At 38.5% G+C, this 18,914-nt stretch overlaps 1 protein-coding gene across 3 annotated transcripts; it reads left to right on the plus strand.

The window, feature by feature from the left end:
* Positions 1 to 108: 108 nt before the first annotated feature.
* On the plus strand, positions 109 to 18,914 carry LOC110982745 (harmonin-like). 3 transcript variants are annotated; one of them, XM_022241383.2, is made up of 13 exons: positions 109 to 259; positions 3,469 to 3,536; positions 4,155 to 4,298; positions 6,328 to 6,469; positions 9,164 to 9,272; positions 10,580 to 10,662; positions 11,110 to 11,283; positions 11,836 to 11,952; positions 13,155 to 13,289; positions 14,105 to 14,261; positions 15,029 to 15,138; positions 15,773 to 15,834; positions 16,974 to 18,914. In XM_022241383.2, the coding sequence occupies exons 1-13, from the start codon at positions 146 to 148 to the stop codon at positions 16,984 to 16,986; spliced, it is 1,428 nt and encodes a 475-aa protein (XP_022097075.2). In that variant the 5' UTR covers positions 109 to 145; the 3' UTR covers positions 16,987 to 18,914. The 3 variants fall into 3 exon arrangements, with proteins under 3 accessions (XP_022097075.2, XP_087004462.1, XP_087004463.1); XM_087148336.1 differs by lacking the exon at positions 109 to 259 and adding an exon at positions 1,185 to 1,226; XM_087148337.1 differs by lacking the exon at positions 109 to 259 and adding an exon at positions 1,757 to 2,413.

An 18,914-nucleotide genomic window follows, 5' to 3' on the forward strand; every position in this document is an offset into this window, starting at 1 on the left:
TTTTCCAGCAAAGAATAATTTCCTTTTAAATTAGCGAAATACTAAAAAATTGGGGTGGTGGAAGAGCCATCTAGTAGATCTGTGGAAAGGCCAAATAAAAAAAACCTCAAAATTATGCTGGAAGAGGGCGCTTTATACAACTAGTATGCCGGTGGCTAGCCGTGCCGGTACTGCGGTAGATCTAGATGATGTGGTAAAACATTGTGACAACTCGATGAAAATGGAGGGTCTGTCTCGTAGTTCTAACTTCAAATTGAAGGCAAGCCTGCTCTACCTGATTTCATCTCTTTAGTGTATATGTAGATGTCAAAGTCGGAAACTCGGACCGGCTGACAGCTCTGTGATCGAGCGGTGATGTGAAGACATTTGCACTGACATGACTGACTAGAACTTAAACTTAAGTCCCATCCGAGGAAGCTTGTGGTTTTTTCACAAGCTTTCTGAGAAGCTCCGAGTATAGGCCCACCCTTCCTCGTTGGCCTACCATAGGGCCATAGCGCTAACAACTTATTCAAGCATATCTATGCAAAAACATTTTTGGAAAGAGTTCCAATCAACTTCCATTTATGCGGACGCCACTTCACCCCGTGGCCGTAAACCCTTTTGAGACTGGTCTAAAATGTAAATTCCTACTACAACAACTAGGCCTGGGTCCCAACGTACGGAGCTCTGGAAGTGCCATCCGACTTGCCAATATATTTTTTCTCGGGATGACGACATAATGAAGGCAAGATGTTGACTTCTTAAGTTGAGATATTTTATTACACTGTGATGATATTGAAAGAGTTGAATGATTGCATTCTCAGATAATGACGATAATCATTAGCTCAGGATCATCCAGAGATATCCACCAAGTACATGTATGATGTCTACATGTACCTCACTACTTACTTGTAACAGGTGGTGAGACATAATGACACGTCAGTCCAATTAATATCATGTAGGGCAACAGGAGGACAATGCATTGGAAAACACTACCATCTCAGGCCACCTGTTTTCAAGGTGGTTTGTCACGGCACCCATTGACAAATAATGTCATCACTTTTACGATGTCGTCATCCCATGATAAAGTAACTCGGGATGTTGTCATCTCCATTCCAGGATGTCTTCATCCTGCGATAAAACATCTCATGATGTCACCATAGTGCCTGTAATATGTCGTTATCCTGAGATAAATTATCAGGATCTCAACAAGTAGGATGGCAATTCTAGAGCTCCGTACTAACGTTAAGTGTTTCCAAGTTATTTAAGTAAACGATAAAGTATTTTCCCTCCCTAAATTAAACTTTTCTAGACAGGTTGTTGCTTGCTGTGGTTATTGGCTATTAAGTCAGTGACTTGCATCCATATATATGGAACTCTTCCCAAATGGTTATTTACAATATTAAGTAGGACAGAGTTTAACATTTGATGTCCCTGTGTACAAACCTATGAGACTTGTCTGAAAAAGCCCAAGTGTTTTCTAAGTAAATGTTTGGGAATTTATTTAGTTACATTTCACTTTTGAGGCCGTGCGTTATCACATTTTAATGGCTTTTAGGCCAATTACAAAAGTTTCTCATCCGTTTTTTCATGAAAGAGGAGGTGGTGGTACTTTTTACTTTTTATTTTTTACAATGGCTGAAACTTTAGATTTTGGGCAATCCTTGGTTCAACAAAATGTTTGTATAATGAACGAAATTGTGTTTACACTACACCCTTTGTTTCTTGTGTTCTTGAATTTAGAACAGAAGAATATGTTTTAGAACAGACTCTTACAGGACCTCTATTAAAAGTGAACGGTAGCTACGCCAGCAATGCGATGTAGAAAGTTACCAAGAGAGTCTGAACAGAGATGCGAAGGATTCGCACAGTCGTCACATAAGTGATTTCTGATGAATTGTTGGGGAATTTTTTTAATTTTTAAAGACAAAATAAAAAAGGGCACACAGGTCCAAAAAGGAAGTGGGCAGGGACGAGAAACATTTTAAAATTTTACTTCACCTTATAAAATTTTAAGGGAAAATTAGTGTTTTCCATATACATATGGAACTCTTTCCACCCGACCACCCGCCATCTTGTTTTTGTGTAGATGGCAGAGAAAAGAAAGATGGTGGCCCCATACATGTACATCGCGAAAAATTTTCCTGCAAAAATCTGGAAGCAAATTCGGTATTTCTCTTACACAGTGGCAGGTGTTAGAATCTCTGAAATATGATGAGACCACTTCGAAATCTTTGTTGGAGGGCATTTTCAAGTTGTTGATGCTTTGTTGACACTACTTATATTGTTTGTTGACGTTAACCCCTTTGTGCCTGGAGGTGGCTAGACATTCCGTAAAAATTGAGATCCTCAGCCGCTTTTCAGCTGTTATTCTCGGCCCACGCTCAAGCAACACAGTGAAAGAAGGCAGACCCTGGCTCTTGTATACATGGTAATTGGTCTTTGGGCGTAGCCCAGAAATGAAAAACCTGAATTTGCATCATAATCACCAGCTTCACAATAGTCCCCACTTTGAAAAGAGGCAATGGGAATGTGGAAAGGTGAGTAGAGCTGCATGCCACCGAACAATCAGCCTTTTCACTGTGTTATTCAAAGCGTGCAAAGCATGCAGGGCCACAAACCGGGAATTTTCGGTTTGGCAGGTGGCATTTGTGCTCAAGCGTGGCTGGAATTCTTGGAGTGGGCTTTCAGGAAGAAATTCCTGTCGTCAAGGGTTAAATAGCATGACCACAGTATACAGTGTCATGAAGATACACCTGTACATGTATACACATAGGTATAAACGCATAGGAAAGGGTTTTACATCATTACCCCTATGCAGTTGTGTAAGGTCGGTCGGGGTAAGGGCAAAACCCATAACGTGACTTGGAGTACATGTACATGTTGGCTACAAGTGGCCACCCAACATTTTTCATTCAGAAAAGATTTTGTTAAAAAAAATGTGCATGATGTATGATCTAACAGTGTGCTCACTGCAGTGTCGTCAAGCCATTGCATATTCTCACAGCCTTGGCTAATTAGGGGTGGCCTTTCTAAATTAAACTTTCTGTCAACCAATTAGCAACAATCTACGTTCAACTTCCCTGTCACCGTCATCAGTGTCAGTGTACATTTTATAAACATATACATGTACCTGTATGTGCATTTGTGGCTCCGTATGGTCACTATCCTTTTTTTGCTCACAAAAATCAAAGCCCTCCTCTCAAAAAAAAAAAGAGTCTTGCAGATATTCAACATGGTCCCATCATCATTTAATTTGATGTGTCAAGTTACAAGTTGATCTTTGTCCTCTTATAGAAGCGGCGTCCATTTACATTATGTCTGCAAATCCCTCATGGCTAGATTAAAGGATTTCGCCTTTGAAAACTGACTTTATATGTGTACCTATGTGTAGGTGTACATCTGTACGGCTACATGTACGTAGTACAGACTCGAATGTTTTTAATAGTAAGACAAAATTATGTTTGATTCCTCACATTTTCACAGTTAACCAAGTTGATTGAGGCCGAGCCAGAGAGAGACAAGCTCTATCAGTGCTTGAGAGATTACCAGCTGTAAGTACATTTTTGCGCATGTTTTTTTAATATACATGTAAGTCTCTGTTATCTGACTAATCCATGCATTGTAACACATAGCACTGCCACACCACAGAAATGGAAAGTTCCGTTCTGTGGGTTAATGGATTGCTCAATTTTCCTTCTATTCTTGGTCACAAGAAATATCTGAACTTGGAAGTGATGCATGAAGCTATTCTGACAGGAATTTTTTCTATGATATATTCAGGTGATGTTGTGATTTTTTATCAGAAGTTCTTCAGGAATTGTATTCATAAAAAGGTGATTTTGTTCATATACCAGTACTGGTGCCCAACGTTTCAGGCTAATTGTTGGAAGTAATTTGCTTTGGGCCGTTGTGCTATTGATGTCTATGTTAGTGTGATCTTTCTTCTACGTGTACATATACGTACATGTAATTACCTGTCATTTAGTGAAACCACCAAGTTCATCCTGCAATACAACATTTATCACAGTACACGGAAATATTACCGTATTATTATTAGATATTAGCATTATGCTCACATCATCAACTTGGGATGGCACGGTGTCCTTACATGGACATACATGTACCAGTGCTTGCAACTTTGTTTTGTTTGGTATTTTTTGGTTGCACAGAACCCATGAGATACAAGATTTTGTAGACGCATTGAAGTCTGTGATTGTTCATCCTGACAGTCTGGCTTTGTTTGAGGATGTGCGTTCATTCATCCAGCCTTCCCAACAAATTCTTTACAGTCAGCTCATCCCTCCAATGCCAAGGTAACTGACAAGGTTAATACAAAAGGTTAACCAATTTCATCAGGCTCATATTTGTATGGAATACTGCTGGATAAAGTAATATGGTTAGGCGAATGAACTGGCCCTTGAAATCTGACATCATTTGACACATTCCGGTTTGGACTCAATGCTGATGCAGTAAGTCCAAGCTGGAGAACTTCACAGCTGTTTCTTGTTGCTTTCTGCACAGTGTTGCTTACTCTAAAACATTGGACAAGGAAGCAAAGTGTCAATTGTCAATTCAAACAAGGAAGATCTGCGTACCACAGAAATTGGATGCAAAGATGTTTTTGTAACCCCTTGCAAATAAAGATAATAACAAACATCACATACACTCACATATATGTGCAGGTATACATACGGTATCGGTGACAAATGTGTGATATCTAGATGAGAAAAATAGTTTTTTGTAAAAATAGGACGCCAAGCGACTTTCGTACATCGTCGTATGGCACTGTCCAAAAATCGGTCTGTAAGCACGTACATATAGTTTGCCAAATAAACGGAACAGAATGGTATTATGGTGTCTGGAAGTTCTTACTCTGGGCTTCTAATGAAGAAATATTGTATGATGGATGTGGATTGACTCAGATTTCCTTGGATTGCAAACTGTAAATTTTGACAGTCACGCTCGTAACTGCTGTACCAACGTGAAGACACAACAAAGTTCCTGACCTCATCCTTGTTCCCTGTTGTAGGAAACGTTTCATGTGTATGTTGCCCATACATACTGGGTACGAGGCTGTGTTTATGTGGTTTTACTGGAACACACCAGCAAGTGTAGGCTTGATGCGGTACACAGCGCATGCTTGTAATGAACATGACGCGATTGCAATTGCGGTGAGAAAAGTCTGCAAATTTACAGATGGATTTTTTAATCGATTGGAGCAACTGGGCAAACTAAAACTTTTGGCAGTGATAGAGCAGCATCAGCGTGCACACTCGTAACCACTCAGGACACCATGTTATGAATGTTACCATAAACTAAGATGACTTTACAAAATACACGATCTGTCAGTTATTCAACTGAACATGCGTACAAGCACACAGGAAAAAGAAATCAAACGATATTTTTAACAGTCATTTCAGACTAATAATCCGTTGTTATTGCCAGGTCACATTTTGGTGTCTCATGTACAACCGTTACCATCATGTTTAGTCCTCATAAAAATATAGTGGTTGTGCTTACATGTTACCAATGTATTGCATTTATAACTTCATGTATTGAGATCAATATTAAATTTCTTTTGGGACTACACATCTAGATTTTTTAATTAAGCAGGTTTTTAACTTACCCAGTCACATGTCTCTCCAGTGTTAAATCGTTGTACATATTTGTGCTGTAGTTGTGGGGGACTCACTCCTCTTTGGACCAATGTATGTAATTTCAGGGGACCAATGATGCTATGTGGACAGTTATTTTGTCTTTACAACACAGTCCTGGATTTCCTAATGAAAGAAATTGTCCCTTTAGGGCTTGGAAGGCCTACACCCCCCACACACACGCATGAAAATGAAACAGCGCCCTTTCCAAAAGAATTCAAATTAAAAGTACAACCTTATAAAGCATTCCACAAGACAGAGTGTAACAGGACCTTTAAGAGCCTTTGTACCAGTACATGTATCTAAGATAAATTAAATGAATTACATAACGGTGGTTGCTAGCCGTACATACATGTATGTAGCTGAGGGGCCATCCAGTTTTCTCATTATTTTCATCAATGTACAGAGTTTATGCAAGGGACAGTAGTACCGGACTACGTGTACATGTACGTTGTTATTAACCTGTTAACAGACTCCATTGTTCTTGTGTATACATGTTATCAAAACTGAAAAGTGATAACTGTGCATTGCCATATTTGAGCATTATCTTTTGGAGTAGGAGAGGCATCAGAGGAAAAGAAAAGAGAATATTATTTAGGCTTGTGTGATGATGAAAATTGGACGAGTCTCCAAACCAAGGGATTCATTTCATAACCCTGTTCTTATATCCGCATTTTTGTTTGAACAGTAAGAAACTGAGGACCGTCAGACTCATTCGACGTGGCAATGAAAACCTTGGCTTTGCTTTGCGAGGCGGTGTTGAGTTTGGAGTAGGGATGATTGTGTCTGAAGTTGTTGAAGAGTCTCAGGCTGCTAGGAAAGGACTCAAGGTAAACATTTTCATGATAGTAAAATCCTCACAGAAAAACACAGGTCTATATGTAATTTCGTCTTGAGGACATTTGAAATATTCAAAACTTGTGTGGGACCCAACCTGACCTGTCATAAGTTGCCAGAGTCACTTTTTCAGTTACTGACTCTCAATGAATCTTGCACAGTGTAAATCAACCATGTTATATCCATTTCAATTGGGATGCCAAACTGAGTGATATGTAAACAGTGGGTCTAGTTTGCTAGTTGTCAGATGTACATGTACATATAGAGTTGTACATATGTGTACATTGAAAGGAGCATTATTTAAATGAAAACGTGTAAGAGCTAATACATAAAATAATCTTCTCCCTTAAAAAAAGGCTTTTGCATGTTGTATTGTGTCATTTTTAATTAAAGAAGGAAGTAAAGTTAAAAGTAAATAACAAATTACATACAAGATCATTTCTTGCTACATGTAACTTCCAAGATCTCCCCCATAGCTGATTTATTTGAGAATAGGCAAAGGCCATATTGCCAGCTTAGTCGCTGTACCCTTCGACATCCCTCCAAGTCCACCAGGATACTTGGAGAGATTTGAGGAAGTTGCTACAGACTGTACATGTACTATGTACATGCAGGCCATATTGCTTTATCAGTGACCTGAACCACAGCAGATTGGAGGATTCAGAAAAAGTTGGCTCTTGCTGGTTATGATTAATAATGAAGGCATTCCTTGCTGGTGAAAGGTTAATAATGTACAGTGGCTGTGCCTTGGAAACAATGGATGGTCAGGGAATAATGAGATACTTTGAGGAAGGAAAAGATGACTTTTAACGTACATGTTGTTCCTCAAACTATTTTATTCCAACCAAAAAATTAGTGTTTTGTGTCCTTGTCCAGTGAATGAACTTAGATGCTGGTTTCGATGTTAATTTTCCAACTATTTTGTTTCCATTTGTTCTTGCAATGCAAGCAATGTGCTCAGAATCGTGGGTACATGCATTTTTTTTACAAAATGATTTCCTTGTCTGTAATGGCTGAAATGATACATGTACCTGACATGTATGTGTACAGGGCCACGACGTGAAAAGGGTGTTGACATGAATGAAGCACATTGTATAATTTGACCCAGACAGGACCTTTGGCACTGGCCATCTGTGGATGTTTAAGAAGCTGGTTGTTTGTCAGTCCACATTTCTTTCTCAAGGCCCAGAATTCTCCTCAGCTGTAAACTTATGTTTGCTTTAAAGAAGATCGTATTCCCATAATCTCTTCATTAATGTTGAAGTGTTTTAGATGGTGAAACAGTGAAAGATTTACTCCACAGTGGACCACAGTTACATGTACTTATAGTATTTTGTGAAATCAAAGTGTTTGGTCGTAAAATTCCCCAAGCATTTTTTAAAATCCTTTCTGTACGACTGTCCTAAGAATGGGTCACTCTCACTTCTGGGATTTTATTAGTGCTAATTTAGGGGTCAAGACATCCTGAAAGCATCCAGTGAAAATGCAGAGCAATTTATCATCAGTTGGTTTTGGTTTAAATAAACCTTGAGGAAAATCAGGAACTACTATTTGTCACAGCTTGGAAAAATGTGAAAATTTTTTTGCTTATAAATCCTATTGGTGATTCTGTCCAAATACATGCAACAACTTTTGAGAGATAACTCAATGTTCCCCTTGCCCTTTGTGAAGGCTGTACTGCACTTGTGTACATGTCCATTCGTGTGAAGTCAATTGGCTGTGATTAGTAAGCACTATTATTGAGTGTGTCTTTCCACACTTAGGCAGTTCCCAACCACAAAAAGTATTATATCTGACACTTACATAGGGCTGAGTCAATTTGAATATTTCACTATACGAATATTCGACCTTCAATTTGATTGAATATCTGAATATTTGGTCACACTGACCGGCAGATTGTTGATGAACAAACCATGTATGCAATAACACATATAATAGCTTTTTTTCAAGATGTATAACAGCTGCTCACATCTAGGGGTATCTCCAGCTACAATTTTGCAAGATTTAAGAGATAAACAAGACTTCTTTCCCTGTTGAAAATTTCTATTCCTTTTAAATTGTTTAATGAATAATTTACTTTTTTAATTGTTGTAAGATTTCTGACACTTTTTATCTGAAGCTGCTTGAAACAAGCTTCCATAATGTAATTTTTCTCATTACAAAAAAAAATTTTTCTTCCTTTTCATGAATTTTGCATTCAAATATTCAGATTCGAAAAATAACATTTGAGTATTCGACAATTGATCGAATATTCGGTTATTTGGATATTCGGCACAGCCCTTGCAATGTGATATCTCATCTTCTTATGTGGTGTGTATACAGTACATGTAAGTATATCTGGAACAGAACAAAGGATTCTGAGTCAAGTAGGTGTTTGGTAAAAAGGTTATACACCGAGGTTATAAAGTACATTCTGCTCTGTGGCCAATTGATTCATATTCAGTCTGAAAATTTTGCGTTTTGAACTCACCTACATGTATTATAACAACCTATATTATGTACATTCATTGAAATGAAAGAAACGCTTTGTTTTTTAATGTTGATTTAAATTTGATTGTTGCCTAGAGTTGATGTTTTCTGTAACGTCTTAAACTTGCCTCCCACTCATATATTAAAAACAAGTGTTGTTTACTTAAAGTCTGTGTACCTAAGGTGAGTTACAGTTGAGTATGGTTGCCTTTTTTAAGGTTGGTGATGAAATTGTTCGTTTGAATGGATACAACATCAGTCAGGCCACACACAATGAAGTGATATCTACTCTTGGAGTGGGCAAAACACTCACACTGAAAGTGAGAAGTAAGTGACGCTTAACCTAGATGTTAGAAGTTCTGAATCTGTAACAGATAGAAAACTGTCAGATACTAGTGTTTTCTTGCATATCTTGATGGGAAGTGCTTCCAGCAGAGTTTGTTGCTACCAGATACATGTATCTGTTTTGTTAATGTGGAGGATCAAGTTTTTTTTCCCCAAGAAAAAAAAAGTCCCTGAAATGAAGTTTTATTTGTCGCACAGTTCTCCCGTAGTTCATCCTTTGTTTGCAGCACAATACATTATTATAAACATTGAACTACGCATAACACCTTGTTTTTTTCTTTTTAGACTAACTCATTAATTTTTACCACAATGCAAACAAAGCTTTTTAATTCTGGATCCAAATAAGGTACTTTAATTGAGATTTGAAGAAAACAAATTACTGAATCAATTCTAAATGCTTCTTTGCAGTCATATGCAAGTTGTTGTCCTAAATATCAACCTCACATATTCAAAATAATCCTTAATATTCCAGTGTTTGAGAAAAAGTTACGTGTACACTGTAAAGATTTAGCAAAGCTGTCTTTCACTGATTTGATAACTTTCTATGCTTTAAACAGCAGTCGGTGCAAGCAGGCAGCCACCTGTTACAGCGCCCTCTATCACCCATTTTGTATTCTGTTAAAATATCCTTAAAGGAATTACAGACCAAATTCCATATTTTTTGAGAACCAGATCACATTGTGGACAGCTTTGATATGATTTCCCTACAAAATAGAACTAAGGGATAGAATGTGATATCAGGCATCATCTGAAATTACGTGTAAGTCAGGATTGTGATGTGATTTTGGTAAAGTGGCAAGACAGTGGATGTGATATTGGAAAGGTGCCAACATACACATAGGATGTGATTTGGGACTTTAATGGCATAATCCTGGTTGTCATTTCCGGCATGGACGTGATCCTACACTACCAAAATCACATCCAAGTGAGTTGCCTCTCCATATTTATAGAGAAATCATGTCCAGGTTGTTAACGGTGTTATTTATATGTTACAATGGCTCAATGGTTCTAAGAATAAGAACTGGTTAGTAAAATTAGAGCAACAGGAAAGGCTGGAGGACACTGTTTGAAACACTTTTAACTACCTAAATGAAGAGAAAGCCTTTACCTTTTAGTCAATTTCAAGATGTACATGTACGCTTCAAATAAAAAGTTTACTAACAACCATGTTTTAACGAATTTACAGTTTTGTTTGTATTGATTGAAATTTCTGTTCATGGTTCATTTACTCAAGTATTATTGGGAGTGTTTAACTTCAAGGGTTTCAGAACTTCTTTGAATGTGTTCAGGTATTGGCATGGTTCCAATGAAGAATGAACAAGCAGATCCAGTCAAATGGAAGTTAGTCATAGAGAGGCAAGTAGGTGTTGAGGTATGTATTCTCAGACATTGGTCAAGCTTTAGAGATTGAAGGAGTGGATTGCTAAAGGCCTTGTCTTTGCAGCTCGGATATGATTCTTGAAATGAGTACAAATGAGTAATAATTCCTTGTGTGCAAGACTTTGTTTCACTCTGATCCTTTGGGTAATGTAAGTAAAATCATATTGAAATCAGAGGATTTGGGACTGTAAGCTCTATGCAATCTTGTTTGCAATGCAAGTATGATAATGGTGAAAACACTAAAAACTTGACATTTTATGCATGTCGTTGTACGTGTGATGTTCAGATTCAAACTGTGATCACATTGTATGTACATTGCATGTTTAGCACATATTGGATTTCTTTAATTGAAACACTTGTAATTTCTGACAAGAAACAAACCTGGTTTACTTTGGGATGAAGTAACAAAAATCAATTGTTTCTCTGTTTTTCTGGTTAGGTTAATGCAGGAGCAGGCAATGACAAAGACAAAGAGATGGATCGCAAGGTGTTTGTCAATCTGCGGTCAGGAAAGAAGTTGGGCTGTGGTATTGGCACTGGACAGAAAAATGAGCCAGGCATTTTTATTTTTAAAATAAGTCCAGGCTCAATGGCTGAGACGCTGAATTTCAAGGTAAAGTACATGTACTTTGGAAGATTGAGGTTGTTAATTTAAGCAATCTGTTTTAATACACGAAGTAGCTGTGTATGGTACCATTCCACAACAAACTTTTCCCAGGTACGGTATCATTACGGTAAAGTCTCAAGAATCTATGCAACAACAAATGACCATTCAGCTTATTCAGCTCTTTTTCTTCAGCCTTAGTAGGCTGAAGAGGGTTGTTGAGAATAAGGATTATTTTAACATTGGTGGAGTTAACATATTAGACAAGCACAGGTACTTTATTCCACCATGCCCAGTTGGACTGTTCCATTAGTTGGAACTGAAGCAGCAATGGTACAGCCCAAAGTTAAAAAGTGGGTCAAATGGTATGGAGTGCAATTTGTACATGTACATCAACATTCATTTAACAATTTATGGAGCACAAGAACTCAACTTAATTTTTGTCACAATATCAAAGCCAAACAGTTGAGGCCAAAGATGCCATACTGTACGAATATAAAGTTGAGGCCATGCCAGTAAACTAATATACATTGTATTCCCTGTTGTCTATTTATTTGCTAGATTGGAGATCAGATTCTTGATGTCAATGGCACTAGCTTCCTGAATATCTCCCACGATGCAGCTGTGATGGAGCTCAAGTCAAGCAGCCAGCTGACTATCACTCTACGATCTAAGAAGGTATGGCATTGTTGTGTACCCTGACTTAGTAGTCCTCTTCATGTTCATCATACATGCGCATGTACCTGTACAGGTTTTCCTTAAACCAGAAACCAGCATTTGGGATGAATTCCTTGGGAAAGATTTTGTTCAACGATGGAGGATGTTTGTGTCAAATTAGATATGTGTAAATAAAAACATAATAAACCAAAATAATCATGATGCTTGCCATCCGACCAACTTTAAAAATGACTTTTAGAACCTTATTTCCCAGGCTGGATTATCAAAAGTCGTCATATGTCTAAATATCGTCATTGAGGGCAGCGTGTGAATCTCCCCAAATTATGATATGATATAAGGGAGTAGTTCTGGCAAGGTATTTTAAATCGCCCCACGCAGCACAGTCATGCAGTAACAGTGCAGATACGAAGGCATCTGTTACGTGATGATGAGGTTTTTTTAGGACAGCCTATATTTGCAATCTATCATTTTATCATTGTCACAATTCATTTTTCATCAATGCATTCATTATCATTATTTAGCAGTATCATCAGACGTCACTGCCATGCATGAATTCACGGCCAACATAATCTGTACAGCATCTGCTCTCTTGTAGTGCTCATAAACAGGTACTAGTACAACATTTGAAGCAAATTTTAGATATCATTTCATTTTCTGATGTGTATTCTATTTCTTCGGTGGCTATTTTACATGTGTGTCTCTGATAATTTTGAAAAGTAAACTGGCTGCTATCAATCCCCTGTTGTCTTTTTGTTTTTTCTTTTTCTGCCTTTTTTATCTTCCTTTTTTCCTCCATGGTCAAAAGAGATTCACTTTGTCTCATTCCTCAGACAGCCACCTTTAATCAAAATTTGATATCTGTGGGAAGTTAGGAAAAAAGATGATGCAGTTGGAGCAAATTATTGAGTATAATCATTGTGTTTTAATTGGTAGTTAAGTTCCAAAGTATGGATGAAAAATCATGTCACCCTTCTATGTCCAAGTGAAAAATGTTTTTCGAAATGAGGTTATACCTGTACCGGTACCTGTAAATGTAACAAAATATTCAGGCTCTTTCCAATTCCACAGTGTTCAGTGAATACAGTGGATTGAGGGCCACAATCCAAAATGGTCAACTCGTGAGTAGAGCGTATGCATTTTATTTTCACATATGCACAGACTGTAATGGGAATTGTACACTTAATGCATAAATTTCATAAAAGAGACACCCTGATGTTGGTCGGTCCGAGGTGCCTGTTGATGAGGAAAGTCAACTTCCATCAGAGACTGAACCGTCACCCACAGAATCGAGTTCTACTCAGCCTGAGGCATGGTGGGATAAGGATCCATACAGTCTGGTAAGCAGTCATTATTGGATATGTGTCCTGTACACAGATTTGTAGTCAGGTGAATCATGATTCCTTGTTGTACCTCGGTTATAGACAGTGAATTTTTATTGGTCACGAATTGGTCAAGTGATTTGCCACAATTACCGGGGGTAAGATTTGTCCAGATTGTTCCGAATTTCCTGATTTGGGGAAGAATGTATTCAGGATTTATGGATTTTTCTATTGGGCATGGTGTTGCCAGAACAAGAAGTAATATTTCCAAATTTTGCACAAAATTGAACGCAGGACTTTTGCGAGTTGAGGTTTCAGTAGTGCACATGCAGTGAATACTGCTAAACAGTGGGGGTATATGGTGTAGCACTGTAAGGACTTGGCACAGCTTCTAACTGTGTACACATATGCCATGCACTGTACTGCTCGTACATTGTCAAATGTTTTCGGAAAACCTTTCAGGCGCCATTTTATGTTTATGTTTGGATTTATCAAAATGGCTCTCAGTTATTCCCTTAAAGTCATCAATCATGGGGGAGGTCTTTCACTTGACAAAGGCTTGAAAAATACATGGAAATTTTTGCAGCTTGAAGGTAGAAAAGTAGACACACTAAAGGGAAGACAAATATTAGTGGAAATTATTATCAGCCAATTGTTAATTGCTAATTATCTCATAAGAGTTAATCAACAGCAGCAAATAGGCAAGCTTACTGACTTGTTTTCCTTAAAACAAAAAGGATAGGTATGTACATTTTGTGTTTGGAGATGAATGTTTCAAGCACACAACCTTCAGTAAATGTTCACTTTCCCATCTATTTCTAACCATCAAACAGTTCACTCACCGTCAGATCGACGGGCGGAAGCTCTCTAAGATAGAGATTGTGAAGGACATGCCCTTAGAGATGCTGCTTGAAGGGGGTATAGACTCTCCACTGGCTGGGAGGGTGGTTATAGCTGAGGTCTATGAGGGGGGGTCAGCCGAACGCAGTGGTAAGCATAGCAGATGCACGGACATATTACGTGTACATCCGTGTAGCCAGAGTCACAAGACCAGACATAAGACCAGGCACAAGACCAGACACAAAAAGAACCAGGCATCAAAACTTACAAAGTTACAAGTTACGAATTATAAAAATATATGGGGCTGGTCGAGTAGCGTCTGACTTGGGTTGGTAACAAGTCATTTTTTGCAAGTCACAAGTCATTTTTGCAAGTCCAAGTCAAGTCTCAAATCAAAGCTGGTATTTACAAGTTAAGTCATAAGTTACAAAAATAGCGACTTGAGTCCGACTCCAGTCCAAGCCACGTGACTCGAGTCAACAACTCTGTTACCAACCAAGGTGGGATTTGAACCTTGGTCACAGATGTGTAAGATAGGGAGGGACAGTGGTGGATCTGGGGAGAGGGAGGGAGGTAAGCAAACTTTTCTACCCTAAAAGGAGCACCTTTGTTTGAAAAATTAATTGAAAAAATATATATGGGACCTTTTCATCGTCTAAAAACATTTCAAAAGGTCCCAAATTTACCCACACCCCTCAGAAAAACCATGAACGATATAAAAACAAATTTCAATTGTTTGGCCCCCTAAAATTCATTGCCCCGCCCCCCTGATCCACACCTAAAAAAACTGGCTCAGATCCACCTTTGGGTGAAGGCACCAACCATGACTCCCCTAATCTAGTGTATAAATTACAATCCATCTTGGCAGTGAAATGAGCTAAATGGGAGTTTTCTCCTTTTACCCCTATCTCTTTCAGGACAACTTTTCAAAGGAGACCAACTGATGATGGTCGATGGGAAGAGTATGATTGATATCCCGTTGACCACCGCTCAAGACATACTGAAGGAGGCTATGGTCTCTTCTGACGTAAGAAGCTCAACAGAACTTACCTCTTTTCTCCATTTTTATTTGTGTATATATTCTGTGTATTTCATTAAGTTGTGCGTAAAGCCTTTATTGAGCTTTCATTGTGTGGGATATTTGCAAGTACACTGGATGATGAACATGTATAAAAACTCAGGTCAGTAGGCAGCGGCCAAGTGTAAAATATGATTTGATGTTTTCATTGCTGGCATTACTGACTATGTCGTTGATGTGGGTCTGCATCATTGCAACAGTCTGTCTTGTTGTTTAGCGTTATAATTGAGTACCATCAAGCCCATCCTAAGTCCCCCGGACTTAAGCCACATCACATGCATTTCAAATGCTCTGTGACAAAAGCACTTCCTTGTCACTATTACCCTTGTTGCTCATGACTGGTCTTATACGAGGATATGTGACTGAGATTATAAAGAAACTTGGACTCAACTGTGACATTTGCATACAAACAACAAATCTTTAAGACTGGCTGAAGTCCATGGACTGGTTATTACAATCCAGCCCTGGTCGCGAACTGAACTCAACCTCAGAAGATATTGACTTTACTCAACACTGATGAAAAAGGTGAGCAGCCCATCAAAGCAGACTTATACCTAGTCAATCCGTGTTTATGTGCATGTAGGGTGCTGAGGTTTTGCGATTGATTACAGCTGTGTCTCCAGTCAAGAACTATGAAGATGAACTGTAAGTATTTTGTGATTCCCAAGCTTTGACACTCGTCAAAGAGTTACCCCTTAGCAATATAAGTATCACTTTTTACTCAGAAAGTGGAGAGCTGTCTAAATTGATACATGAAAAAAGCTTATGGGTAGAGCAAGTTTATGAGCGCAGTGCATTATTTCATGAGGTTTAGGACAATTTCTTGCAGTCATTAACGCTTCGTCAAGTTTTTCCAGGAACTCCTTTACATGTACATGTATGCTGTATGTTTAGACAGAACTGGAACAACATGTACACTTATAAGACCTGCTGGGCTCAGTCTTTGTCTTGGTTCTCCACCATTTGGTCTAAGTCTTCCAGGTTTGGCTTTTGGACCTCAGAATCTCTGTCTTGCACCTTCAGGTTTTGGTTCTCCATGATTTGATCTAAGTCCTCCAGGTTCAGATTTGGATCTCCAAGTGTCGGTCTCAGAGAGTCAGGTTTTGGTTCTCCACCATTTGGTCTGTCTCAGTCTTCGAGGATTGGGTTTGGACCTCAGAGTCTTGTTCTCAGACCTTCAGGTCCTGGTTCTCCACCATGTGGTCTGTCAAAGTCCTTCAGGTTTGGGTTTTAGACCTCAAGAGTCTTGTTCTCAGACCTTCAGGTCCTGGTTCTCCACCATGTGGTCTGTCAAAGTCCTTCAGGTTTGGGTTTTAGACCTCAGAGTCTTGTTCTCAGACCTTCAGGTCCTGGTTCTCCACTATGTGGTCTGTCAAAGTCCTTCAGGTTTGGGTTTTGGACCTCAGAGTCTTGTTCTCAGACCTTCAGGTCCTGGTTCTCCACCATGTGTTCTGTCAAAGTCCTTCAGGTTTGAGTTTTAGACCTCAGAGTCTTGCCTGAGACCTTCAGGTCTTGTGCTGAGACATTAACCCCAGCTGTGACTGCTGTACCCAGCGCTTACATAAACATGCTTTGGGTATATATGTGTGCACATTGAAATAAGAAAACTTGCATGTTCTTTCATACGTTATTGGTGCTACCCAGTACAGTGCATGCAAACCAAATGTTCACCATGCAGTCGTAGTGAGTGGTCTCTCTTTGCCATTTATTTTTCTGTTCAAAGTGGCCTTATGGATTTCTAAATTTCACTTGTAGATTTGTTTCTTTCTTTGTCTTCTGTGCAGGACCTTCTTCTAGGTGCAATTGTTTGTTTCTGTTAGATGTCAACTGGGATGATTCTACTTGTTTTGTGTAGCTTTATAAAATGCACTTGATTCCCTTTCATTTGAACGATTTGTTTTGTACATGTATTGTAAGTCAATATTGAGATGACTTGGCAAGGTAGCATTATCTGATATTCATAACTACCTGGGACAGTGTTTCTATTCCTATTGGTCAAATTGTGACATGTGACCGTGTATTAACATTTGATAATGCCTGCTGAGAAGCGATAATGCCTGCTGCTTCAATCACTTGCTGGCACTTGGATACGATACAGTTTAATTGGGTCTGATTGGTCAGAAGCCTGTGTGCATGCAATGCGCCATGCGCACGCCAAGTTCATTGAAGGGGATTCTGTTGGACAACTTTCAAAAGGAATATACCATGAAATGGATGGGGGTGTTCAGGAAAATGCAAGTAAAATTTTTGAACAAAATCGTTGGAAATCTATCACATGTTGACTTCTTTGGACTCTCTGAATAAAAAGGTATTTCTAAATGGGAATAAATACGTGCTTGGTCTTAAACATTTAAAACCTTGCTCAGGAGAAAGAATGCTTATTAGAATGAATGCTGATCATGCCCTTGTCTGCGGCTCTGACATTAGTCGCATACATTCTCCTGAGCTGGTCATAGATGCACGTTTCAGACCAGCCATGCAAGCACACATTTATTCCTTAATTAGTAGCAGATGCATTTTTAGTAAATTTTCAGTTTTACTTTTGATCAGATAGCAGTTATTTGAATTGTTATATTTCATACATTTTAACTGGCTTACGTACAACAACAGTAGATTTCATTTCGAGGATGTTGAACTCTTTTCTTTTAATACATAAAGTTGTTCTGTTTACTTCCATTTTGTGGCGGACATTGTTTTTTTCCCTACTCATAAAAATTGACAAGTTGAATAAAATTATGGCCTTACCTTAAGAATGAGCCAGAAGTCACCAGAGCCATTTATGAGCCAAATATCTTGCAAAATGAAAATTGGTTAGAATCTTCAACATTTTTTCCCACATCATGCCCATTTTAATTAAGATGCCAAAATGAGTGATTCACCAAAACAGAGAGCTTGGCTTGCTTTCCCTAGTGCAGAACTATAACAAAATTACTGCAACATGGCCTAAGTCTCTCTTTGTGAGATCTGGTCATAGTTGTGAGGATTTGTGGTCAATAATAGCTGACAAAGTACTTGTAAAGTTTGTTTAGCAGGTTATAATTGACACAGTTTTACAGAAATTATCAGCTAATAGTTCAGGCTGCAATTCTTGAGATGTTTTTGTGGCAAGTGTAGTATCCATGTAACTGCTATAGGAAGAACTCTGCATTATGTTCTGCAGTGAGACACTATTCCCATCACAGAAAAAATGAATTCATTCAGCAGTTTTAATCATAGTTATGTAATCTTTTATACAGTAGCTGCAGTTATCAAAATCGAGCATTAACAGTTCCGAATGTGGGGATATTGGCTGTGCAGTTGATGGAACTCATTTCTGTTGTGAATGCAGCGATGATGACCAACATTGAAGCCTGAGTTGAATGCCTCCAGAGCTATGTTGTGAATTTGTGGCAAAAATGATTGCCTCAAAGTAAACTTGTGAGAGTGAATGTGAGTTTACGATGTGGTTACAACATTTGCAAAAGGATTTCGAAAATGTTGGAAAATGTTTAGCCTAGTGACAATTAAAAGTCATGTTTGCATTCACATTTACAGTGAGTGTGAATAGCCCAACAAGACAACTTGAAGTTTAAAGTCCTCCATTTTGTTTGATACCGGTACTGGTATTGTTGTCAACTGGATCCCACAGAATTCTTTCCCATACTTTGATATGAGTAGATATGCTTACTACACTCTACAGACTTTTGCTTTGCTGCAGAATAAACCTCTTCAGACCAAGTGGAAAA

Source organism: Acanthaster planci, linkage group LG18, assembly GCF_054643075.1.
Source record: "Acanthaster planci isolate LZ-2023a linkage group LG18, COTS_SCS, whole genome shotgun sequence".
In the NCBI taxonomy this organism is placed as follows: Eukaryota; Metazoa; Echinodermata; class Asteroidea; order Valvatida; family Acanthasteridae; genus Acanthaster; species Acanthaster planci.

Bases quoted from the DNA above. Each gene is read 5' to 3' on its own strand.
- LOC110982745 (XM_022241383.2), top strand. From the start codon at position 146: ATGCCGGTGGCTAGCCGTGCCGGTACTGCGGTAGATCTAGATGATGTG. The intron at 9,273-10,579 runs GTAAGTGACGCT...GAATGTGTTCAG, and splicing joins ACTCACACTGAAAGTGAGAA to GTATTGGCATGGTTCCAATG. The intron at 11,284-11,835 runs GTAAAGTACATG...TTTATTTGCTAG, and splicing joins CTGAGACGCTGAATTTCAAG to ATTGGAGATCAGATTCTTGA.